The following is a 27,452-nucleotide window of genomic DNA, read 5'->3' as shown; positions in this document are numbered from 1 at the left end:
GTGATTCCTGTTTCCACTACAATCTACAGAGATGCAATAAAAGTTTCTGTTAAAGAGATATATGTGTAACATTCAGTAACAACTCAGTATGGGTACATGAATTTGCAGCATACTTTGGTTCCTCCGCAGCCTTCCCACAGCCTTTATGACAATTATGACAGCCTTTCACTCATCATTGTAATATACGATATTTACTGAAGCACTTGATTCCATGAATTGCACAAATTAAATATATTACACGCCTTACCAGTACTGGGGGGAGTAATATAATGTGGATGATACAAAGGTTGGCCAGGTTGTTGACAGTGAGGAGAAGGTCTTATGTTAGAAGAGCATACAGTATAAACAAATTGATCACGCGGACAGATGGAATTTAAATGGAATTTAGGGTGGCATGGTGGCTCAGTGGTTAGCACTGCTACATCACAGCACCAGGGACCCGGGTTCGATTCCAGCCTCGGGCAACTGCCTATGTGGAGTTTGCACATTCTCCCAGTTTCCTCCAGATGCTCCAGTTTCGTCCTACAATCCAAAGATGTGCAGGTCAGGTGAATTGGCCATGCTAAATTGCCTGTAGTGTTCAGGGATGTGTAGGTTGAGTGCATTAGTCAGGGATAAATACAGGGTAGGGGAATGGGTCTGGGTGGGTTACTCTTCGGAGGATCAGTGTGGACTTGTAGAGCGGAAGGGCCTGTTTCCAAACTATCAGAATTCTAATTCTGTAAGGATTCTAATTCTAATTCTAACCCCGATAAATGTGAGGTGTTGCACTTTGGAGGAAGTGACAAGACAAGGAAATACTGTGAATGGGAGGACACTAAGAAGCTCTGAGAAAATCAGAAATAGTAGGTTGAAAAGACAGGTCAGGCTGGAACACAACAGGGTGCAAGGAATACTTATTGGGTTAAACTGCATTTATTTCAATGCAAAGGGCTGACAGGTCAGGGCATGCATAGGTACAGTATATGGGACTGGGATATTATAGCCATTACAGAAACATTGCTAATGGAGGGACCTTACCGGCATCTTAATGTGCCAGATTACAGGTGCTTTATGCAGGATAGAGGTGATGGAAGGAGAGGAGGAGGAGTTTTTGATTCAGGCGAATATCACAGCAGTAGTCAGAGATTAAATAACTGAAGGATCATTAGTGAGGCTTTGTGGGTGGAGCTAAGAAATAAAGAGGGGATGGTGACATTATTTGGGTTGTACTATAGGCCCCGAATAGTCAATGGGAATTAGAAGAACAAATATGCAGGGAGATTGGGGAGACTTGCAACAGCAATAAGGTTGTCACAGTAGGGGATTTTAATTTTCCTAACATAGGCTGGGACTGCCAGAGCTTTAAGGGCTTAGATGGTGTGGATTTTGTTAAGTGTGTTCAAGCAAGTTTCCTCAAGCAGTATATAGAGGGTTCGACTTGGGAAGGGGCAAAACACAACTTATTCTTGGAAAATAGGGCAGAAAAGGTGATGGAGGTGACAGTGGGAGAGCATTTTGGAACTAGTAACCATTTAAAATAGTTATGGAAGGGGACAAAACTCATCCACAGGTTCAAGTTCTAAATTGGGACAAGGCTAGAGAAGAAATTGCAGAGGCCCTGGCTGATATTTTTGCATCATCGTTAGCCACTGGTGAGGTCCCAAAAGACTGGAGGGTGGCAAATGTTGTGCCATTATTCAAAAAGGGCTGCAAAGTAAAGCCTGAAAACTATAGACCAGTAAGTTTAATGTCTGTGGTGGGTAAGTTACTTAAGAATTTTCTGCATTTGGTATACACGCATTTGGAAGGACAGGGTTTGATTCAGAGTAATCAGCAAGGCTTTGTGAGTGGGAAATCATACCTCACAAATTTGTTAGAATTCTTTGATAAAGTGACCAGGAAGGTTGACGAGAGCAGGGCAGTAGACGTAGTCTATATGGATTTCAGTAAGGCCTTTGATAAGGTTCCACATGGTAGGCTGCTCTGGAAGATTAGATCGCATGGAATCCAGGGCAGGCTGGCAAATTGGATACAAAATTGGTTTGATGGTCGGAAGCAGAGGGTAATAGTGAAGGATGCTTGTCAGACTGGAGGCCTGTGACTAGTGGAGTGCCTCAGAGTCAGTGCTGGGCCCACTACTGTTTGTTATCTATATCAATAATTTGGATGAGAATGTATGAAGCATGATTAGTAAGTTTGCTGATGACACTAAATTAGGACGTATTGTGGATAGTGATGGGCTGGGTGCTGGCAGGTGGGACTAGATTGGGTTGGGATATCTGGTCGGCATGGAGATTCCAAGAGGGATCTTGGAATTCACATTCACAGTTCTCTGAAAGTGGAGTCACATGTAGACAGGGCAGTGAAAAAGGCTTTTGGCACACTGGCCTTCATCAGTCAGGGCACTGAATATAGAATGTTGTAGTTGTACAAGACATTGGTGAGACCGCACTTGGAGTATTATGTTCAGTTTAGTCACCTTGCTATAGGAAGGATGTTATTAAACTGGAAAAAGTGGAGAAGAAATTTACAGAGATGTTGCTTGGATTTAATGGTCTGGGTTATAGGGAGAGATTGGACAATCTAGGGCCTTATCCTTGAGAGCATAGGAGACTGAGGGAGGACCTTATAGAAGTGTATAAGATCATGAGAGGCATGGTTAGAGTGAATGCACTCAGTCTTTTTCGCAGGGTTGGGGGATCAAGAATCGGGGGCATTACTTTAAGGATAGAGGGGAAAGAATAAAAGGGAACCAGAGTGGCAACATTTTTACACAGAGGGTGGTACGCATATGGAATGAACTGCCAGTGGAAATAGTTGAGGTGGACATTTAAAATTATTTGGACAAATACATGGATAGGAGAGGATGAGAAAATATGGGCCAATGTGCAGGGAAATGGGTGGACATTTTGGTTGGCATGGACCAGTTTGGGCCAAAGGGCCCGTCTCCATGCTGTAGGACTTTATGACTCAATGAGGAACAAAAGGATCTTGGGGTCCTTGTCCACAAACCCCTGAAGGTGGCAGGGTAGGTTAATAAAGTAGTTAAGAAGGCATACGGGTTATTTGCCTTTATCAGTCGAGGCACAGATTATCAGAGCAGAGAGATTATGTTGGAGCTGTACAGGTTGGTTAGGTCACAGCTGGAGTACTGTATGCAGTTCTGATTACTGCCCTACAGAAAGATATCTGATTACACTGGAATGTTGCAGAGGAGATTCACCAGGATGTTGCCTGGGATGGAGCACTTTAGCTATGGAGAGGGGCTGGATAAGCACAGGTTGTTTTCTTTGGAGCTGAAAAGGTTAACGGGGCTCCTGATAGAGGTGTATAAGATGGTGAAGGGCATGGACACAGTGGGTAGAAAGCAGCTGTTCTTCTTAGGGTCAATAACAAGAGGGCATACTTTTAAGATGAAAGTCAGGATGTTTAGAGGGGAGTTGCGGAAAATTGTTTTCACCCAGACAGTGGTGAGGATCTGGAATGCATTGCCTGGGAGGGTAGCAGAGATAGGTAACCTCAGAACCTTTAAAAAGTATTTGGATGAGTACGTAAATGTCGCAAATTTAAAAGCTCTTGGACCAAGTGCTGGAAAGTAGGACTAGTGTAAATTTAGCATAGTTTTGGCAGTACAGAATCGATGGGCTCAAGTGTCTTTTCTGTACTGTTTGATTCTATAATTCTGTACAGATTTCACAGCATATTGAGACCTTACCTACCTCCTGACTCTCTCTCCCCATTATTCCAATTGTTGCATTCTGTCCTCCCCTCCCATTCCCACAGAATCCAATCCTGTATCTAGGTTTCAGTTCTTTAGGGCCGTTGTATTACCAGCCATGATTTAATCAAGGTTTCCTCTGGATTGTGCTGTTTGTGCAGTGATAACTCCATTGAAATGAAGCTTGAGGCCCTATTTGGTGACATCTCAAGCCACAGCATTCAGATGGCAGGTACATATCAAAATTTCCACCCTGTGAATTTGTAGCTCTTGCTGATATTGTAAAGTCTGTAACGACCAGACTTGGACAGCTATTAGTCACACTTCAGGCCTGACTGATGCCAACTTCCATGTCTGAACTCAGCACAGTAGAGCATCTGTATCCAGATGCAATTGTTAGGCCTTTCCAGCAAGATAAATTACTCTAATTTCAACAAAATATAGTTATTGTACAATATTCTTTTAAGAGTCTAAAATTCATAAAAGACTGTATAAATTGAAATCATTTCATTCTTGGCGTTCTGTCCCTTCCTCACCAAATTTTATTTCACGGATCATGAGTGTTAAAACAAGTGACTATTCAGCCCAACACATTAATGCCATCACATTTGATTATTCACATGTTCCTTTCTCCTGTTCTTTCATAAATCATTTCAAATTTTAATTTTCCATTTATTTGTCCTTCACTATTAACCACAGCTCGCACTTTTAATGCCCTTGTCTTCACGCTACTCTCTATCTCTCACTGTAACAATTCCCTGGTATAATTCAAACCTTCTGTAAAGACTGTATTTCTTATTATTTTTCTGTACTTTTGATTGTGGACTGAATGGGAAAAGATCTGTTATAAAAACCGAGAACTGTAGAAGGGACTGCTGTGCTTTTTTAAAAAAGCAAGTTATCAGTAGGCAGCACAGTGACTTAGTGGCTACCACTACTGCCTCACAGCACCAGGGACTCAGGTTTAATTCCAGGATCAAGTGATTGTGTGGAGTTTACACATTCTCCCCGTGTCTCCATGGGTTTCCTCCAGGTACTCTGGTTTACTTCCACAGTCCAAAGATGTGCAGGTTAGGTAAATTGGGCATGCTAAAATGCCCTACAATGTTCAGGAATGTGTAGTTAAGTAGGTTAGTCATGGGAATTGCAGTGTTAGAGGGATAGAATACAGGGGTTAGTCTGGCAGAAATGCTCTTCTGAAGATCAGTGTGGACTTGATGGGCCAAATGACCTGATCCCATAGAGATTCTAAGTATTGTAAGTGCTGTTTGCTCAACCAGACAAACTGGTACCATGAGTGGATACAAATGAAATTCAGCTAGCAACAATTGGCTGATTAGTCTCTGGAGCTTTGACCAGTTTTTAATAACAAAGGCCTTCTGCTTATCAACAACTATATGATTGTTTCCTATAGCTGATCAGCTTATTGACGTAAACAGTATAGCTAGACGCCATTAGAACTCTGGAAAGGGAGATTCTGTCTTTCTCTCAAAAAAATTAGAGTTTAAAGAAAGCCAGTTTATTTTTGTCCCACAACTGTAAGGTGTGGCTTTTAAACAATTCCTCAGAGACTTTCTAAGAACCAGCCTGTCTATGCCACCTGCAAGCAGGTGAAAGTAGCTTGAAAAGTTAGATCAAGGAGCAACAAGTCCTGCTAAACCAAAAGGATCAACTCATTAAAACCTCTGGACAGGGAGCATTGAACTGCCTTCCCAGTTTTTCCATCCACTCAAAATACCAATGTTTTTCTGTGTCTTCTGTGTACTTAGAAGGGGTTAGTTAGTTAGAATTTTAATTAGCAGAATTTACATCAACAGTTCATAGTTATTTCCCTGTATTTGTAATAGCAGTCTGTTAAGTACAGAAACTTAGTCCACGCTTTATGTCAACCTGGGTATAAAAAGACAGAAAAATTGTGAGGAGTTTTGGCATTCTTTTATAAAATCTTTAACTTTTGAGATGCCTCCGTGTATAGCAGGGCTTGATGTCCAATACATTTGCCCAGTGAGTTGTTATACTTCACACTTTTAAGTTCAGAGATTAGTGCGTTTGTTTTTGTTCTGGTCTTTGCTGTTTCAAAACCTCTTCCTCAACCCCTTTAACATCATTTCTAGCTTCAAGAATAAGTATACCATTATTTTTTCCATCTCCAAGTTTGAGACTATCTCTGCAGATTCTTAATGTTCTTCCTAACCATTGCCCTTAACCCTTCATTTACTTACGCCTGACCCTCTGATATTGTGTCCTTCCCTCCCTTTCCCTCCACCTTGACAAGCTGTTCTCTTCCACAGAACACACCTCCTGTCTCCCACCATACAGTTAAGCCTGAATCCATATCCATACCAGCATGAATAAATAGCTTCCTTGGCTCAAAACACTGTCAACATTTTGTTCAAAGTTGCAATGCTAACTTCTGCGAATGTGCCCATTATCTCACCTTGTTCTCCTGATTTCATACATATTTCATCAAGGAAGAATCCAGGCCTTTGTACATGTTGCCTATACATGTAAAAAAATTAAATTTTGCTGTTGAATTACGTTATATTGAATTCAGGTTTACTCAGCATTCAGTCTCTAGAAATGTCTGGTATGGAGCCTGAGTGAATGGAGGACAAGATGGTTTATAAACAAAATAATTAAACTTAATTAAACTAAAATATTGAAGCACAGCAACTCTGACTAGTATACTCCAAAATGCCATGCATTCATATCATATTTCATTATCATTTGCAAAAACATGTAAAATACTGTCACTGCAACACACATTTCTGCATTTGCTAAAGTCACCATAGTCCCAGAGGACAGTAGGGCTGCTTTCTCATTAGAGAGCATGATGAGTTTAACTTGAGGATCACCATGCTTTGGGCAAGGGTGAGGGTGAGAAGGCAGGACCTTCATAGTTTTGTGTTAGAGGGGTCATCAACTCCTTAAAAGCCACCAAACTGTATTACAAAATTTAAAGTGTTTGATGAGATTAGATTCCCTACAGTGTGGAAACAAGCCCTTCAGCCCAACAAGTCCACATGAACCCTCCCAGACACATTCCCCTAACACTACAGGCAATTTAGCTTGGCCAATTCACTTAACTTGCACATCTTTGGACTGTGGGAGGAAACCCACGCATACACAGGGAGAATGTGTAAACTCCACACAGACGGTTGCCTGAGGTAGGAATTGAACCCAGGTCCCTTTTGCTGTGAGGCAGCAGTGCTAACCACTGTACCGCCCCTGACTTGTGGAGTTTTATGGGAACAAGGTAGTTATGTTCCCTTAATCTTCAAAATTTTAACCAACAATGCAGGTCAGCCAAGGTAATATGAAGAAGTTTCATCATGGTAGCTGGTGTTCTTTACACAATCAATGAAAAGCAATTTCAAAGATTTTTGGAAGTCGCAGGAATTTCACTACATTAAAAAAAAACATTCTTAGAAAAATAACAAACTAGTCTTAACATTTCAAAAGTACTAACAACACACTACAGCAGAACAAACAATGGTACCTGGTGACATAAGTAGATTCTAAAACATTATACATTTTCTAAATTGGTTATCAATTGTGATGTGTTTTTATATTATATAGCAGCAATTAGAACAAAGACCTTTTATTTAAAGATATATAATACAATGTATATTCCCAATACTATTGCTATGAGTTTGACTGTAAGCAAAACAGCAATTTTTATTTGGAAGACTAGAAGTGCTGCTCATGTTGGAGAGGGGATGTCATTTGGGAATATTTGTTATTACTTCAGATACTGTTTTATTTCTCAATATTTTAATGAAATGGAAATTCGGGCAGTGAGTACTATGGCTTCTCAGCACTGTCTATTGAATATGATAGTCACTCAAAAAAAATGTTTTAAAGACTGCTTTGCAAATCCTTTTCCCCAAACTGGCTTCATGGCCAAAAGGATGTTTTTCTATGAATATTAAAGACTTACCACTGGATGGCTCCCAATTTTTTTTTATGTTTTAATCAAGGTTAGGTGGTAAAACGGCTTAAAAAAGTCCCCAGTTGGTCTGAGAATACATTGGCATCAGTGGTAGCAAAGGGACTCCCATAGCAGGTATCATTGGAATGTAGCTTGTCGCCGGTTGAACACATAGAGGACAACCAGCTCAATGGAGCAGTTCTTAGGATGCATGGCTACTTTTTAAAATAAGTATTAATGTTTTCTTTTTAAAAAACTACAGGCAAGGGATGCATCTTGGATCCACAGAAACAATAAGAATTTCCTTCAGCTTTAATTCTGGCTCAATGAAATAAAGGGAACACACTTTTCTCAGTTATTCAGTTTATTCTTGGAGGGGAGGATGATATTGCATTTATTTATATAGAGTGTGATGGATACAGAACAGTGTCATTATGCATGGGATAATCCATCTTGTATTACAAAGCATTTATTCATACATGAGAAAATGCAAGTTTATTAGTTTTAAATAATGTTGAGTGGCATAAGGATTCCTTGCTTTATCATGTGCTTGGTTTAGTATTTTTGCTTATTCCTGATGGCATGTCACTGAAGGGAGAAATAAAGGCTTTGAATTTGGTTCATATTATCAGACTAGAGATGTAATATATTATAAGATTGTGCCTCATAATTTCATTGCAGTAAAGTAATACTGATACCCTTCTTGGTCTAATGATGTAAGGTGAGAGGTGAATCTCTGCTGTTGTCTGTCATATAAATATGCATCTCAAATTTATCAAATAATACCATAAACAGTAGTTGAATGCTTTTGAGCAATGATTTAAAACTCAAAATTAGATTAACATGGTAATTTTCTTATTAACACATATCATTCTTTATTTAAACATTTCTTTTGTTTTCTGTGTAGAAAAAACTGTTAGAATATTCTGCATTTATATTAGAAAATAATGCTCATACAAGAAGATTAATGATTCCAATGCAATCACACTAGGATTATCAAATAAAATGTGCAATCCATTGCCGTAAACTCCATGCCTGACACACATATTGTGTGTCTGTATGTATGTATATATATATATATATATATATGTATATAGGAACTACAACAGCATATACTTAAAAAGTGAAGTAAATAATCTCCATGATTGTTGTATCCAGTGGGACAGACTGAGGTTACGAATTGGGTCTCTGAACATATTAAGATTTCCCAAGGTCTTAGTGCCTGCTGCTTAAAAAATATTGGGATTATTAATTCAAGTGACATTTACCTTCAACTAAGGTATTTAACAGAGTGAGTTGATGTGAATTGGGGTGGAGACAAAGAGCAAGGAACAAACAAGACCAACATAATTCACCTAATTATCCAAGTAGGATCCATACCTGGTTATAATTCTGAATAAGAAAATAGTTTCACACTATACATAATATACATTAATACAAATTTCACTAGGCTAATTATTTTAAACTACAAGCCTCAATTTATTTAAGTGTATTGCTTCAAATTGCAAAGCAGAAAGAGTTTGGAATGTAGTACAGCATAAATGAAATATTACAGGCTGATTTTATTAAAATCTGCTGCTTGCATTCATTACACAGATTTAAACGCATTGAGTGGGAACAAAATAGATGAGGGAAACGTAAAAATAAAATAGAATCTTCAAAATTGATGTCATTGGAATATTCTTTGAAGGAAACAGGCTGCGTCCAAGCCCCATTCAAAATATCTCAGCGTGTTACATTTTTCAATTCCTAGGACACCTAGTATGTGCGTGCCCCATTAGCATATGTCAGTAATCATTTTACAAGTTGCCTGTCAGCCCAAGGCTGTTCTACCAGGTAAAGTCAAGGAAAGAACACGACCCTTCAATGTTCAGCAGATTGTGTGAATCACTGGAGATCTGAGGGGGCATCTTACACACTGTACTCAATCCCTCACCCTCTCTATCTTTACCTCTACTTTTTTGAGAATCATAGAACTGCTGGAATGCAACCATCTGCATTTCCTGTTGATGGTGTTTAAGTCTATCCTGAATAAAGTAGATGACAACATTGCCAGTGATCAACAGATAGAAAATGTATTTGGCTTCTTTAAAGATCAGGCCTGGATGCACACTGCATCATTGTGCCAGTATTAAATTGTGTAATTCAGAATTAATAAGTATACAATGGAAACTCTCAGCTATATCATCAACATAGCTACATTGAAATTCAGTACCTTTGGAATACTGGGATACTGCATTATTGTAGTGTTAAACTGGTCCATTCATTCTCCGGCAATGCTGAGTTTTCAGTCTCAGCTGCAGTGTTGCCTTGTGGAGTCCAATTAGGAAAGGAAAGGAAAATCAGAAGGCAAACTCTATCCAGGACAGACATCATTGGGAAGGTCTTAGTCCAGATCATGAAAAATGCTGTCAGACAGTATAGAAGAGGCAAATCCATTCATGGTCTTCAAAACAGTATAGATAATTATTTGAAGAGAAAATATTTACAGGGCTAATGGGAAAGGAGGTTGAGACAAGCTAAACTGCTGTTGCAAAAAACTAGCACATACACAATAAACCAAATGACTTCCTTCTGTCATATAACCATTCTTCAACATCCTATTTACTGAAGGTACGTGAGCTGGTCAGAGTGAGAGTAAGGAATAAAGCAATGCAGAAAAGATTAGGCAACAGAATAATTAACAGAAGAAAAATAAAAAATAGTTAAAAATTAAATAACCAAAATCAAAATAGATTTCCAAATTTCTGGCTGACTTATTAAATTGCTACAGGTTTTGCATTATTTAAAACTAAAAAGTGAATTCAGAATGTTATATCAGCCTATCAAGAAAGGTCATTATAAATGTCATTTAAACCTCAAAGGGAAACTACAGTTGGCTAACTCCAAGAATCTTTTAAAGCTTGCCTGTCATCCTCTATCACCATGATACAAAAATATCACCATTACAAATTGGATCTTTTTCTATCCCTGCAAGCAGTGTCAACCTGCATGTTAGATGTCTTCATTATATGAGCAGTTAACCTGCAATTTAATTAATGAGTAACATAGTCAAACAACATTTTCAGTCTCTTCCTTTGTGCAATAACATTTCACAAGACTAGTCCTTCTGATCCATGTTTACACACACAATTCACCAGCTATTACCAGTCACATCTATCTATTTAATACGAGAACTATTTATTTGCAATACATTCTCTGTCCAATTCAGTTTTATGTTTTCAAGAATTACTTTAATGTTCAGATCCTGGAAATCAAATCAAATATTTTAATGAAATAACACGACACATTAAGAACAGGCAGGCATCACGTCTGTTGGAATAGAAGCAGAATAGTTGCAGCATTATTTAAAATCAATATTTACATCACAACTCAAGTCATTAAAAACTGCCAGTCAGGTTTTATGATTTTCTACTGACTTAATTAATTGCCCAATAGCTAAGGAGATATAATATGAAATGCATTTGTTAGGACTTATCTTGCACCTCTGAAGAATAGACCAATTTGAATTGACCATGATCACCATGTGACTATCTATGTGAGACAAATATAATTTAGAAAGTGTTAATTGATGTAGGATGTGACAAATGGAGTCCTCAGGAGACTGTGCTGTGGACTCAACATTTTAGAATTTAAATCAATGCCTTAGATGGGGGATATGATGGCAAAGTAGCTAAATTTGCAGGCAATATCAAGATAGATAGGAAATTATTTTATGAAGAAAACATAAGGAAGTTTTAGAGGATGTAGATAGGGTGAGTGAGTGGACAAACATCTGGCTGATGCAGCACAATGTGGGGAAATATGAAGTTGTTCGCTTTGATAAGAAGAATAAAACAGAGTATTACTCAAATGAAGAATGACTCCAAAATACTGAGATGCAAAAGTTCATGCATGAGTCACAAAATGGAGATGCACAGCTACAGCATGAAATCAAGATGGCTTACGGGATGTTATCCTTTATTATGAGAGGAGTTGAACATACAGGTAAGGATCCTATGCTTCAATTATACAAGGCATTGGTGAGACCACATCTCAAATACTTTGAGCAGTTTTGGTCTCCTTATTTAAAAAAGAATGTAAATACATTAGAGGCAGTTCAGAGGAGATTTACTCGAACTGAGTGAGGGGTATCTTCATTAAATAAACATAAAGAACTACGCATACTGAAAATTTGAAACACAGAGTGCTGGAGAAACACAGCAGGTCTAGCTGCATCTGTACAGAGACATGTCACTGGACATAGCACATCAACCCTGTTTTCTCTCTACAGACAGTACCACACGTGCTGTATTTCTCCGGCACTCTCTGTTTATGTTTGTCCTCTTTTTTTTGGGTCTTCACCATCTGCTGCAGACCTAGTCTAGTGTGAGGGCAGGGATACTGGATGGTGATCAGTAGGAGACTTTTTTGCCATGTTTAATCTGAGACTTCATGGGCTTCTGAATGAATGTTGAGGATTCTTAGAACAGCTCCATCCTGCCTGGAATGGTGATGATGATATCTGGGACTATCTATAAGGTATGATATCATGAGTATGACAATGCCAGACTGCCACTTGATAAGTCTGTGAGATAACTCTCCTGATTTTAGCATTTGTGCCCAGATGTTAGTAAAGAAGACTTTGCACGGTCAACAGGACATAGTTTGCCATTGCTGTTTCTGATGCCAAGAAATTCATTCAGTTTTATTCCTTTAAGGTAGTTTACTGATTTGATACAACTGAATGACATGCTCAGCTATTTTAGAGGTTGCTTCTTTTGCCAGTCTTCAGTGTATGTGTAATTGAGCTATACAACATGATCAATGCAGATTGCTACTTGTTGCTGTTGAGAAAATGTTTTGGGCTTTGAGAAGTAGTTATTAGAGAAAGGTGTCCAAACGTTGGCCAAAATTTTGATTTTTAAAGAGTGGAATTGCTTAATATCCCATAAATATTATTAGATTCTAATAATTTGTGCTGGTAAGACCAGACATTTTGGCAATCTTCAACCTTTCTGGCTTTAGTTAAGTTGTGACCACATGGACACAATTCCATCAAGCAAACAGAAACTTTGCCATTGCTGATATTGCAGTAACTTATTTTCTGGGAGTTAAGTAAGGTTATAGGTTGAATTACATGTTGCACATCTGATTTAAAAAAGGCAGAGGGAAAACGTTTTGGCAGTGCTTGATTAAATTGAAAATTAGTTGAAGGACCATAAACTGTAGACTAAAGAGAATGATTCGATAAATAACTGATTAAGTATGAACATAGACTTCGAAAAAAAGATAACCTGATAACTTTTTCTGCTACCTTTACTTGATAGGCACTTTATAGTCTTCTGACGCAATTGTTTCAGATCATAACCACCATGCCCATTATTTTTCAGACAATTGGTGCCGGTAATGATGCTGCTTTCTGAATCCAGCTTTTCTTTCTCTACTTGTCCCATTATTAACTCCTTTGGCTTTATCCCAACATGTCTTCTATTATTTAAATTTCTCCTGACTTTTACCCTGTCATAGATCTTCCCTTTGTTCATGTCTCCTTCCATCTCCTCTCATTTCTCTGCACTTAAAACCTGTTACATCTGTACCATTTTCCAGCCCGACGAAGGGTCAGGCCACAGACCTGAAATATCTCTCTTCGCAGATACTGCCTGACCCAAGTATTTTCAGTATTTTGTCTTTATATTTCAAGTGTCCAGTATCCACTATTGTGCATTTTGTAATTGCAACTTGTTTGGAAGTGTACCAGATCAGATTCGATGAACACATTTATAAATGTCCAGGAAAGTGACACATGATTCATCATAGTGTTCAAGTTTAGAATTCTGAGATGTGTTCTTTCAGCTGCATGATTACAGGTGATCAATGGTTTTAGCAGTTGTGGTTTCGGCCAAAGCTTTGTAGGAACATAAAAACAGGAGTAGGCCATTTAGCCTATCAAGCTTGTTCTGTCTTTAATGAGTTTATGGCTGAACTGTTGTTAAATTCTATATAAGTGCCTTTTCCCATTGCTTTTGAAATATTTGATAAGAATCCATCAATGTTCATTTTAAAAGTAATAATTGATCTAACATCAATTGCCATTTGCAGAAAATAATTCCAACCTTCTACTGCTGTTTGCATAAGAATATAAGATTAGGAGGTGTAGATCATGTGGCCCTTGAGCCTGCTCTGCCATTCAGTAAGACCATGGCTGAGGCAAAAGCGAGGATTGCAGATGCTGGAGATCAGAGTCAATAATAGAGTGGTGCTAGAAAAGCACAGCAGGTCAGGCAGCATCCGAGGAGCAGGAAAATCGACCTTTTGGGCAAAAGCCCTTCAAGACCATGGCTGATCTGATCACGGCCTCAACTCATTTGTTTGCCTGAATTAATTCTTAATTTGACTGCTGAAAAGTCTGGCTCTAATTTTTTTGACCATGCAGCCTAGCTCGACTCCCCAGTTTGGTGGAATAGAATCCCTGTGGAAGCAGGCCATTTGGCTCACCAAGTCCACACTGACCCTCTGAACATCATCCCAGCCAGACTCACCCCCCCGATGCTGTCCCTCTAACTCTGCATTTCCCATGGCTAGCCCACCCAACCTATAATCCCCGGCCATTTAGCCTGGTCAATCCATCTTTGGACTGTGGGAGGAAACCAGACTATCCAGAGGAAATCCACACCGACATGGGGAGGATGTACAAACTCCACACAGATAGTCACCCAAGGGTGAAATTGAACCCAGGTCCCTGGTGCTGTGCTAACTACTGAACCACCGTGTTGCCCCTAAGTAGCGGTGGCAGGATTCAAACCCACACCCACAAAAAGACGGGAGCCTTAATCCAGCATCTTAGCCTGCGAGGCCACGCTACCTGATAAATTAGTTTTGACTGCTGTGTCCCTTAAAACCTTGAAGATTTTAATCGTATTGCTCATTAACCTTCCAAATTCCAGGGAATTCAATTCTAATATTTTCTCCTAATTCAACTCTTGGAGTCTAGGTAAATCCAAGCTGCAATCCTCCAAGGCCAATTTTTCCTTCCTAAAAATTGCTCCCAGGTCTTTGCTGAAAAGTTACATTGACCCAGCTATATTATATTCCTCTTGAAATAAAGGCCAGCAATTTAGTACCTATTTTGTGTATTTTCTATAACTGTTTATGACATTTTAATGATCATTGTAGCTAAATGCCCCAAGAATGTTGGATCTCCACTCGTTCTAGCTATTCATTTAGAAAGTAGCATATTCCATCCCTTTTAGGTCAAGTGGATGACCTCAATTCCTACATTGGAATCCATTTGCCACACTTTTGCCCAATCACTTAATCAATAAATATTCCTTTGCGGTGTTAAACATCAATTTACTTTGCCTATAAGCCAGGTATTTGTACTGCTGGCTAATCTGAACAAATGACTTTCTATCCTATTATCTAATTTTCTAATGACTATCATGAATAGTTGAGGTCCCAACACCGATCCTTACAGAACACTACATTCTATCAATTAGAGTACTTGCCCCTCTCTATGTCTCTTTCTGCTCAACCAGTTTCCTAAACAGGTCAATCTTTTGCCTTCAGTTCAACTTGAGCCAATAGTACGTTCCAGGGCTCATGATATATGTGATGGATAATTTGAAAGTTAACAAGAGCTTCTAGAACTTTAGAATAACCAATATAAAAATAATCAGCTGCTAGGTAGAAAGGTAAGTGGGATATTTCTTAGAGATTTGATGAATTTTTAGAAGTACTGTAGAATTAACTTGAATAAATTCCAAATGAGAGATGGATCCAGAGCAAACATATTGAATAGGCAGTAGTTAACAGAGCTAAGTTTCAGGCACACATCTGAAGGATGACAAAAATGAAACCATTGGAACTAGAGTTTTTTTTATTTCAAAGAGCCCTGAATATGTAGACTTGGCAGCAAGAAGGCATGATATTGCTAGTAATAGTTGAATAGAATGAAGCAATATAGAGGTTTGCTTCCAATCTCATCAAGGTTTAGGGAAGAAAAAATTACTGACATTTTTTGGATATTAGAACATTCTACTAGAAAGATGATGCCATGGTCCAAACAGCTCAGCATGAGAAAATAAATCTGGTGTGGAAATTAGGGTAGATTGAATATGAGCGAATCTATTGATCTTAGCAAAAGAAAAGCATTAATACTCACTGACAAATGGATGAATAGAAGTGAAGCTACTGTTGATGGTGATTTAGCAGAAAAGATATTAAAGTGGTTATGTTTGATTCTAATAAAAGATTGATAAGTTCTTGAGAGTATACAAGTTGCAAGATGAAAAGAAGATCATTTTGTATGGTTAGAGAAAAGGAGTTATAGTCACATGTTGTATTCAGGGATCTGAGCATATAATCTATGCTGACATCTAGTACAGTGATATGCTACTGTCCTTCACAAGAAGTGTGACACCAAAACTCTATCTTTCCAAATGACTGAGAAAAATGCCAACATTCAGAATTGAGAAGTTGTTATCAGACTCAACATTTAGCAATTTTTGAGAAGATTTGTAGCTCAGGTTGATGGTAAGTATGTAAGTTAGCTTGCTGAGCTTGAAGATTTATTTTCAGATGTTGCGAGACCATACTAGGTAACATCATCAGTGAGAGTCTCCAGTGAAGTGCTCGTGGTATGTCCCGCCACTCTATTTATAGATCTTGGTTACTTAAGGTGGGTGATGTCATTTCAGGTTGCTTTTTTTTACAAGGGAAGGTAGATAGGATCTAAATCAATATGTTTGTTGATGGAGTTCTGGTTAGAATGCCATCCCTCTAATAATTCTCGTGCGTTTCTTTGTTTCGCCTGTCCTAGGATGTGTGTGTTGTCCCAGTCAAAGTGGTGTCCTTCTCAACATTTCTCCCTCAAAAACATCACTATGGTCAAATTCAGTGCTGTATATAGAATTGTACAATGCACAAGCCTTTTTTTAAAAATTGATTCATGGGATGTGGGCATTCCTAACTTGTTTGTTCCTCTTTTTGATGTTCGAGCACAGTTCTTTGGGACAAAGTCAGAAGAGAGACTAGGGACGTTGAGCTGTGGGGAAGGTTGGGAATATTTCACTCCCACCTAATCAGCAGTGTCATGGCATTAGTTAGCTTAGGTGGCTGGACAAACGGTTTACAATGCAGAGTGGTGCTAACTGCGTGAATCCAATTCTGGGTACCAACTGAGGTCACTATGAAGGTCACATCTTCTTGCCGGAGGCTTGGTGACCCTCAGACTAAACTCATCACTGGTTATCTCTCTTTAAAGGGAGGGCAGACTGTGGTATTTTACACTTTTCATGCAGTGCCATGCCCTGTGCAGATATATTAGGAAGTCTTGGAAATCTTCAAGCAACATAGTGATGTGGAAACTTGATGCAACCAAGTCTGGGAACTGAAAATCCCTCTAGAATAAAGAAGAGAAAAATATACTGAAAGAATGTTTTGAGGCTGTGGTTTTACTTCTTAGGGATAGTAATGTAATGCCCTTAAAATACACTTAAAACAATGAGGTCTTTAAAGTAGCAGAGAAAGGAATGTCATGTGAATGCTTTAAATGCTCAGAAACCTGGCTTACCAGAACAGGCACAGGCAGCTGGATTTTGTGATCACAGCTGGATCTGACTATCTGGCTGTCACCAATCTGATGTTTGTACAATCTATTACATACATATTGGTTATTGTATTAACGGTTCAATGCTCACACCTCTCTGTTGACATTGGTCCTTTCAGAACTGTTAAATGTGTACTATTTCCCCAGCTATTGCATGATTAACTTGAAAAGAGAGATCTCCATCAAGAACATGGAATTGAGCTAGAAGAGTGTTCTAAAATGAAACTAAATATTACAATCTGCTCACAATCAGGACAGTGGTGTGCATTATACAAAAAGTAATAAAATCCAAAAGAGCAATATCAGAAGTTTTTTTTAAAAATATGTTCAGAAAACCCATTACCACTCAAACTAGCTTCTTTTATTTCTAAACTGGGGCATTTCCACATCAGCAGTGCTAGAAATGTTCCAGAAATAAGTAATTGATGCATTCATGCCATCAAACATCCTCTTATTCTCATAAAAACAAGAAACCTCCAGTCATAAGTCAACAGCTGCTTGGTGCCTGACAGAAACAGCAATCTGGGATTTAACTGTGTCTGTGAGCAGGGAGGTCTCTTGGAATTGCATTTACAGCATCCCAGAGCAGTCCTGCTACTGTTCTGCCTCTTGATATGGCCTTGCACCGAGATGAGAGCAGAGATGAGGAAGAACAAGATCATAGCTGTATGTCTCCGAATTCCAGTAGCTACAATCCTAGTAACTAGCTACAGGATCTAAATACCCAAATGCCCATTGATTATCAAGATTTGAGTAAGATGAGGGGAAATATATTTCTAGTCTTCACTGAACTTCTTATGCTATTGATATTCTGGTGTCTCTAGGAATCCTCAAAGACCCTCTGGGCTGTAGAGAGCTCATTCTGGATTAGTGGTGCTGGAAGAGGACAGCAGTTCAGGCAGTATCCAAGGAGCAGCAAAATCGATGTTTCGGGCAAAAGCCCTTCATCAAGAATAAAGGCAGAGACCCTGAAGCATGGAGAGATAAGCTAGAGGAGGGTGGGGGTGGGGAGAAAGTAGCATAGAGTACAGGCGTTCTTCCTCCAGGCGTCTGGTGGTGAGGGAGCGGCGGTGGAGGAGGCCCAGCACCTCCATATCCTCGGCAGAGTGGGAGGGGGAGTTGAAATGTTGAGCCACTGGGCGATTTGGTTGATTGATGCGGGTGTCTCTGAGATGTTCCCTAAAGCGCTCTGCTAGGCGGCGCCCAATTTCCCCAATGTAGAGGAGGCCGCATCGGGAGCAACGGATACAATAGATGATATTAGTGGATGTGCAGGTAGAACTTTGATGGATGTGGAAGGCTCCTTTAGGGCCTTGGATGGAGGTGAGGGAGGAGGTGTGGGCACAGGTTTTACAGTTCCTGCGGTGGCAGGGGAAGGTGCCAGGATGGGAGGGTGGGTTGTAGGGGGTCGTGGACCTGACCAGGTTGTCACGAAGTGAACGGTCTTTGCGGAAGGCGGAAAGGTGTGGGGAGGGAAATATATCCCTGGTGGTGGTGTCTGTTTGGAGGTGGCGGAAATGTCGGCGGATGGTTTGGTTTATGCGAAGGTTGGTAGGGTGGAAGGTGTGCACCAGGGGCGTTCTGTCCTTGTTGCGGTTGGAGGGGTTGGGTCTGAGGGCGGGGGTGCGGGATGTGGATGAGATGCGTTGGAGGGCATCTTTAACCACGTGGGAAGGGAAATTGCGGTCTCTAAAGAAGGAGGCCATCTGGTGTGTTCTGTGGTGGTACTGGTCCTCCTGGGAGCAGATACGGCGGAGGCGGAGGAATTGGGAATACGGGATGGCATTCTTGCAAGAGATAGGGTGGGAAGAGGTGTAATCCAGGTAGCTGTGGGAGTCGGTGGGTTTGTAAAAAATGTCAGTGTCATTAATGGAGTAGAGAGCTCATGCCCTGGTGCTGGTCATTTGGGCAAAGTCAGTGCAGAATAAGTGAGATAAGAGTGCAAATAGATGCTCTCCCCCTTATTAGCACAGTTGGTTCTGTGATAACGTGTGTTTCTTCAATGAGTATTGGCTTTAATGCTATTGAAGAACTTGGACTGTTATTTGTAAAACGCGAACATTCCTTACCTCTATTGGCTATTAATGCAATTCAGGCCTCATTAGTTTAAATGGTGCAGTTATTGCACAATTTCTTATAACGCAAGATTGCACAAGAACGAAACTATCACATTATATCAGAATCAACTGCACTGCCATAGTGGGCCTGTACCACACTTCCAGAGGTAGGACCAATGCTGCCCCCCTATTTGGAAGCCTTGGAAATCATAGTTCTGATAGTGAGGCTAGAGACATGATGCAATATGTCTCCGTCTCTTATTATTTTCACTAAGCCTGCAAACTGAGAATTTCTCTCAAATAAAGAAGAGGAATAGTTACTGAAAGGATGACTTTAAGCTACAGTTTTTTGAGGATAAATAATAACATTACCTACAATCAGTTAGGTATCGTCTCACCTTATACCTTTTTGCCTCAGCTTCTTGTGTATATTTTCAATCAAACCGTTCAGGCATGTTGTGACACATCTCCAATGTAATTGGGCTTTGGACCTTCTAGCCCAGAGTTAGGGACACTACCACTGTGCCATTTGACCCCTATAATATGTCTATCTCATGTCAAACCTGGACATTTCACAGAAAATTGACCGTGATAATCACTACATTACAGAAGCAGAATGCTGAAGTTTTTATAAATAGACAGGACTTGTGTAATTGGTTCTGATTGCATCCAGTTATATCCTTTAATTGATGGAATTAGTTCTGCCCTACAAATGATCAGACTAGTTCTAGTAGATTCCAGAATAATTGATCAACTCTCACAACCTCCAATTTCATTGAAAAGCCAGATTTTTGTTGCAATATACTAACAAGCTGACACAGGGAATGAAATGCTAACTGTCAGCTTGAAGTGTGATGACTAACATGTATGCAGCACTAATGGAATTCTGCACTGATCCAACTGCATTTTCACTGCGCTTAAAAGAGGTTATTATCATAAAATGTAAAACTAGGCATCCTAACCCCTTTTTTAAATGTTCATGCTTGTAACACCGTTTTACTGTAAATGCCTGTTGCTAGTTAGTTCTCCAATTACACAATTTACAAAGCACACGATAGGAATAGCAGACATTTAATTTTTGGTGTCAGATTTTCTTTAGAGACAACAAAGTCTATTTAACAGTGTTGTTTTGACACAATTTCCTCAAAATGAAAGCTCTTTAACTCCATCTGCACGCAGTTGTACCAAAATCATTCATATATTTATTGCAGTGGTTAGTTGAGTTACAGCCAAGCAGCCAAGTATTTTGATCTTGCTGGATAAACTGGCTGAAGATAATCAAGTGCCCATCATCTCTGCACTCAATATGAACCAATACCATTTAATTTTCACCCCAAATTATTTTTCCCTTATAATTAAGAACTTGACCAGATCAGTCACAGTTTTTCATTCTTTGCCATCTGATTCACTAGGAATGCAAGAGGTGTCAAAGAGCACAAACTTGATCAGCAATTTCTACTTCAATTTGAGAGGATTTGGATCCAAGTATCCTCATGTAGGCTTGGGGTCAATTCTGTAGAGATCCATTTGGCTCCTGAAGGCAGCAAGGATTTCATTTGGAGTCAAACAGTCTTGATTTGGTTTGCTCACCTCAGTAATGCTGATCAGTTTTGAAGCCTAACAGTTCTACTTGTGGTATGAACATACAGATGGTTAATCAAGGCCTTGCAGGCTGGAGGAAAAAAATATAAATCACCTGCCAAGCTTTTTGTAGTCATATTGAAAACACTTTCCAGTGTGAGAAGAAAACCTTTCAATTTTGTCAGACAGATTTTGAAGTAAGCCATAATCATCAATAGGCCCAAAGAAAGTGATGAGGCTTCTCACCTGGGCTCCGAGCGCAAGCCTCCAATTAAAGAAAAATTGTTTGTTTTTAATGGTCTTTTACACTGACAAGTGGGCAATCATTCCAGCACCGGTAGCTGTCAGGGATCCAGGAAAATCCTCAGTTGATAATGCCCAATGCTTCCAATTAGGAGCAGAGCCGCTCCTGGAGCGCTAATGATTCCCCAGTCTCCACAGGCCCTCGATCAGACTTTTACTGCAAATTACTGACACAAAACAACTTGTATTGATGGCGGAACATGTCGTCCGTGGCTGCTGAGTTTAATGAGGCGATGGAAGTTTGGTTTTGCTGAATTTCTTTGTTTGACAGCTGCTTGGGAAGAGGAGTGTTGACCTTATAAAAGATTTAGTGATTCTCATTATATTCTGTCAAGTAGTAGAGTGATGTGTTTCTAAGTAATTTGCATCTAAGCTCCTTGTGCATATTTTTGCAGAGCATTTCTATATCAAAAAAGTAACTGTTGCAATCTTCCTGTCAGTTTTTGTTTGGAAAATGTTTGTCCAAAAGCTGCTTTTTCATGCAGCAGGAGTTTGGGGATGGGGGGTATGCAGGACACGGAGAGAGGGAAGAAAAGAAAGAGTTGTATCCATGTTGCAGTCCATCTAAGAAATTGAACTCAGTAGTTTTAGATTTTTCCTGGATATATTATGAAACTACCAACACATTGTGGCAGATGGTGGACCCAGCAGGGAATACTGGAGATAAGAGTGGCTCTATATCTGTGACGCTTTCTGACACAAACCTGGACCACTTGCTGAACAAGATTCTAACTATAATAGGTTTTGTGGGTGTGATTATTTTTAACAAGTTGTCAACAGCTCTTGAGAGTTCTTGATAATTTTTCAGTCCGACCTCCCTTTTGTTTGTTTTCCTGTATCACGGGCTGCACTAGATATCACTAACCTGTGACAACACTCATTCACTTTTCATGTGGTGAGGAAACAAAACAAAGGAGTACAATTAGTGAGATTGAACAAGGTGTAATGTTCTTCTCTTGACTATTTAAATGACCAGCACTGTTTCTACAATCACATGAATGATTGTTTCGTCTGCGAACCACTCAGGTGGGTGAAAGATCTTGCAGGCCACCCCACCCTGTTCCTACGCAACCGCTTTAACTTGCTACTGCAAAAAAATCATCAAATGCTTGCTAGTAAATGTAATAAAATATTGTGGATTTTTAAATATGATATACAAATTATTCATTTGTGGCAGAAACAAAAGTATAGAATTTTCTTATTACAAACATTAATATTACACATCAAAGAACACATCAAAGGATTCCATTGTGTTAAATTATCACAATAATCTTCAAAATTAATTCATGTCTTACATCTATAATAATTAATCAAAATCAATAGTAACAGAAATCCTGCAAATAAACTATATGGTTTTGTTTATGACAACTCATGCTGTGCAAATGAGAACTGGTCTGGTAGTATGTTTTCAAGAAGGGTTGTGAACTTGATAGTCTAGTCTGGTCTCTTGTATGGCCTTAATGTACATCAGGAACTGCATTTTGGACCAGCTTTCTGACCACCTGGAGGACCCTCATGGACTACCAGTGATGCCTAGAGCACACTAAGAGCTATAGATTGTCACAGTGACATGATTTCGGTGTTTTAAAGGGCTCAAAGGTTATGGGTAAGCTCAGTTTGGAGGATATCAATATTTTGCCCAAGTTTTTACAGTATAGACAGGCAAGAGACTGGAAGAACACAGCAAGCCAGGTAGAATCAGGAGATGGAGATGTTGACGGGTGTAACCCTTCTTCAGGTCTCCACCTGCTGATACTGCCTGGCTTGCTGTGTTCTTCCAGCCTCCTGCCTGTCTGTTTTGGATTCCAGCATCTGTACTTTTTTTTTGTCTCTAACCAAGTCTTTACAATAAGTATTTCATTTGAGAAATGCTCCATTCCTCTAAACTTATATCTCTATAGCTTTCAAAAATTACAGCATTGATTAAATTTCAAAAGTTCAGCACTGAAAATAAAGCTCCTTGGGGCATCCTTCTGTCATGAAAGATGCTGTTTACTGCATGTTTTTCTTTTCTATCAAATCTGATCACCTACATCTGCAAGTGTAACTTGTAATGATATCATAGACATTGTAAATGTGATTACTTTGTTCATGCTTGGAAGGAAAAACACTAAAATTTCATAATTTGAATATTGCACCTCTTAAGATTTGTATGAGATTTTGTTTAGAACATCAGAGGTAATTTCTGAGTTTTAAATTGTCAGAGTACACACAAATTTATGGCCCTTTTGGAATGTCATTTCAATCATTTTTGAATTGGATTTCCGAGCAAAAAATGGGGAATAAGAGAATGACTAATCCACAGAATCAGGGATTAAGTTTATCCAGGTGTTTTAGGGGTTTCTAAATTAAAACAAATTACTGAAGACAGAAGAGTTAAACTCCTTCTCTGTACATGGTTCAGCAAATATTCCAATCATTCATTGAACCAGAATCTGAATCTCTGTTTGCCAGTTATTCATAATCAATTATTACGTGCAATTATTATAAAACTTAATTGGACAGTGGGCGCACCATCACCACAAAGAATACTAAGGCTTGAAGGTGATTCACCATCACCTACTCGAGGGTTACTTTGGGATAGGTGATAAACATGGGTCTTGTCAGGGACACTCATATTATGTAAGTGCATATAATAATCAGTATGAATATCAGAACACAATGTGCAGGCGAGACCCTTTGCTCTGAGAAAAATAACTAGTTTAAATGTAACTTAGTGGAAGTCTTAAATTATGAAGGAGTTTGGTAGTTTTAACTTATAGGGATGTCCATAAGTTAGGATCATAAATGTAATATGGTTGCTAATATATCTAATAAAGAAATCAAGTTTTTGTTTTACACAGAATGGTTACAATGTGAAACTATAGATATGACTCTAAGGAGAAGCTAGGTATGTACTTGATGTTGACAGTATATGCAGATGGGATGAGATGAAATAAATTAGAATGATATGGCAAAGTGTGAAGGGGAAAATCACTTCTCTTTTTAACTCTCTCTTGGTTAGTCACAACAAATACTCTTCGTTCTTTTTAGTGTGTGGTTATCGTACTTCAATTAAAACAGAGTTTGCTGGAAATGAAGGAGCCAATAATAAAAGTTTTCTTGAGTGAAAGAAAGAGGAATTTTAATACGTAACCCCAAAGATTACAAAAATGCAGCATCAAACACACAGACAAACAAGGATAATAACTATCAATAGAATGTCTGGTATAGACAGAGAGAATAAGGATTACAGAGTTTAAGAGTCCTTCCAGTCCTTGAAGTGTTTTAACATAAGACCACTGTTGTTTGATTGTTGACTGGTATCCTCAGCAACAGCGAGGTTTGTAGATACCTTTGCATTCTTGTTTGCATGCTCACGTAGTTCAATATCCAGCTAATTCACTTCACTCCTTATAACATTCAGAAACTGCTGAAGACATTGACTATAATGACACTGTGGATTATGGCAATAATCTATATAACAGGATTGGTCACCTCCCAGTCAAAACTGTGCAGCACATTTATGATTTTGACACATGCGTAGGTAGAAAATATACAAGTACATCCTATCCACACACAAAAAAATGAATCTAATCTTGCTGTCTATTGATCTATCAACATCAATGTGGATGGTGCCTTTAACAGTACCATCAACTGCCATTAGTGTAGCACTGTCCAGGACCACCCGAACCACTTGCTTCACACCTCATTAGTGTAAATTCAATTATGGTTCCACTAGGATAAGAACAGACAAGAGCTGAGAGTAGATGCTTTTTGGGTCGAGGCAGCATTAGAAGTATGACATCAAGGAATCCTCAGAAAATGGAGATCAATAAGGCTCAAGTGGAAACATTTCCAATATCTGAAGTCATACTTGATATTAAAAAAAAGCTTGCACTTTCAGATATCAGCCATTACAGCCCCAAGATATCACTGCAGTGATCCGCCAGTGTAACATCCTGGACCCAGTCATTTTCACTCATCTATTATGTTCAAATGAGCCATTCTCCTCCACTCTACCTCTACCCTGTCTGTTTGATCTTGTGCTACTTAGACATTTAATACTATGTATCTGTCTAATGCTCCCTCCAACTTATACAGGGTCTTGGTGATGCCACACCTAGAATACTGTGTGGAGTTTTGGTCTCCTTTTCTGAGGAAGGATGCTCTTGCTCTCTAGGGAGTTCAGCAAAGGTTTACCAGGTTGTTTCTGGGGATAGCAGGACTGACGTATTGGAGAGATTGACTTGGTTAGGATTTTTGTCACTGGAGTTCAGATGAATGAGGGGGCATCTCACAAGGGTTTGGTATGTTTTGGCGCAGCCGGTTGGGTGCCGGCATTTTGGCACAGCCGTTTGGGCGCCAAACCTATTTGGGCGCCAGCCCATTTGGCGACAGACGTTTTGGCGCTAAGAACATTTCGTTATTACAGTTACAGTTACAGTTTTTAGTGATTAACAGATTTAATGTTTTTATTTTTCAATAAAGTTACAGTTTTAAAACTTTTAAAAGTTCTTCCTTTGAATGATGATGAATCAATCAATATTTTCTTCCTAGCAAAATGTCCAAATGGGCTGGCGCCAAATCAGCTGGTGCCCAAACGGCCGTGCCAAAATGCCGGTGCCCAAACGGCTGCGCCCAATCGTCCCATTCCGATCTCATAGAGACTTATAAAATTCTAATAGGACTAGACAGGGGAGATGCCAGGAGGATGTTGGATATGCCCAGAACCAGGAGTCACAGTCTGAGGATTTGGGTATTTAGGACAGAGATGAGGAGACATTTCTTCACCCAAAGAGTGGTAAGACTGTGGAATCATTACCACAGGAAGTAGTTGAAGCCAAAACATCGAATATATTCAAGAGGCGGCTAGATATAGCACTTGGGGCAAATTTGGATCAATGGTTATGGGGAGAAAGCAGGATTAGGTATTGAGTTAGACAATTAGCTATGATCATGGTGAATGATGAAGCAGACGCAAAGGGCAGAATGGCCTCCTCCTGCTCCTATCTTCTATGTTTCTATTCCTACTTTCTATCTGGAAATATTGTTTTTTTGTTCTGTGTAATCTGGTTCTTTTAAAGATATATAGATAAATCATTTCATCCAAATTGAAACTTCTGACAGGTTTTATTTTCATTTTCATGATTCATTATTTTTGACAAAAAAACTACCATTCCATGGAACTAGTATTTTGTTTCCAATTCTTATGAAGATATGTATCAAAATGAAAAAAAGATGATGAAATCCCTCCATTTATGATTTTAAAATATGGTGTAAAGGAAAACAAAGTTCAAAAGAAATGCCATCAAAACCTTTCCTCTTAAGAAGGAAGGGTCAAATCTGGATTGACTCATTCTTTGTTAAAGGGCATTGTTGATCAAGAGCAAACACTAACATTCCACGAGCATTAGTTGAATTAAAGCTGCTTGTCATTTATTTTAACTCAAAAGTTTTTTTTTGTAAATTTAAAATAGCTAAACATCAATAGTTTAACTTGCAGTTCATGCTGTCTACACAACATTGCTCTAATAGTTAGATTAGCCACAGATTCTGGACAATGTTCTTCAGGTTTGAGGTTGGAGATTATGCTTCAGGCACTATAGTTTTTGAAATATTGTCCAAATGGATTATTGCCTCTGACATTTCCTTTGGTTTGTTTTGTGCAGATAGGACCTCACCTCGATACCTTCCGGAGCATGAAAGCTCGCCGTGCAGCTCTTGAAGCTAACTGGTTGGATTCTGCTGCAAGGAGTGGCCCCCATGGACATGGTGTCTATGCCTTTGAATAAATCACAACCTAAATTGATAGTTTTCTTTAACTTGCAAATTAAGTAGAGGGATTGTAATTGTGCATATTTTCAAATGCTTGAAATATGTAGCAATTTTAGTACATAACTGGAATTAAATTAATCTTTTAGCTGTCTAGATTGCATCTGTTGTGTTTCAAGATCCAACACTAGATTCAGGAAGAAACTCAGTTTAATATTCTGTATGTAGGCAATCATCATTTTCATCCCTCTGTTTAGAGAAAATAAATGATCATCTACTGTACATTAACATCCAAGACAATCTGATGGAAACTACCAGAAAAGGTCTCCGAAGTTAATCAATTAAAAAAATATTATTCTGTAGCATGCTATTACTCAGAGCTTATGTAAACTCAGTTCCCACATGACAGGCCAAAGGAAAAGGTGAGGACATTGGGTGCTTAAATAATCATAAAGACAAAACTGAACTGAAGGTACTTTGGCTTGCCATTATAAGGAATGGGGTAATTCTGTTTACTTGTTAACTAGAAGTGAAGAA

The 27,452-nt window shown here is 39.0% G+C and overlaps 1 protein-coding gene across 1 annotated transcript in view; it reads left to right on the top strand.

Moving 5' to 3' along the window:
* Positions 1–27,246, top strand: part of cfap77 (cilia and flagella associated protein 77) — a 179,174-nt gene extending 151,928 nt beyond the window's left edge. Inside the window, exon 7 of the mRNA XM_043720336.1 lies at positions 26,813–27,246. Within this exon, the coding sequence (XP_043576271.1) occupies positions 26,813–26,935 (123 nt within the window). The 3' untranslated portion in view covers positions 26,936–27,246. The remainder of the gene's footprint in view (positions 1–26,812) is intronic.
* Positions 27,247–27,452: the final 206 nt, after the last annotated feature.

Source organism: Chiloscyllium plagiosum, chromosome 30, assembly GCF_004010195.1.
Source record: "Chiloscyllium plagiosum isolate BGI_BamShark_2017 chromosome 30, ASM401019v2, whole genome shotgun sequence".
Classification (NCBI taxonomy): domain Eukaryota; kingdom Metazoa; phylum Chordata; class Chondrichthyes; order Orectolobiformes; family Hemiscylliidae; genus Chiloscyllium; species Chiloscyllium plagiosum.
Note: the sequence above shows the minus strand (reverse complement) of the source record. Positions and strands in the feature narration are given on the sequence as shown.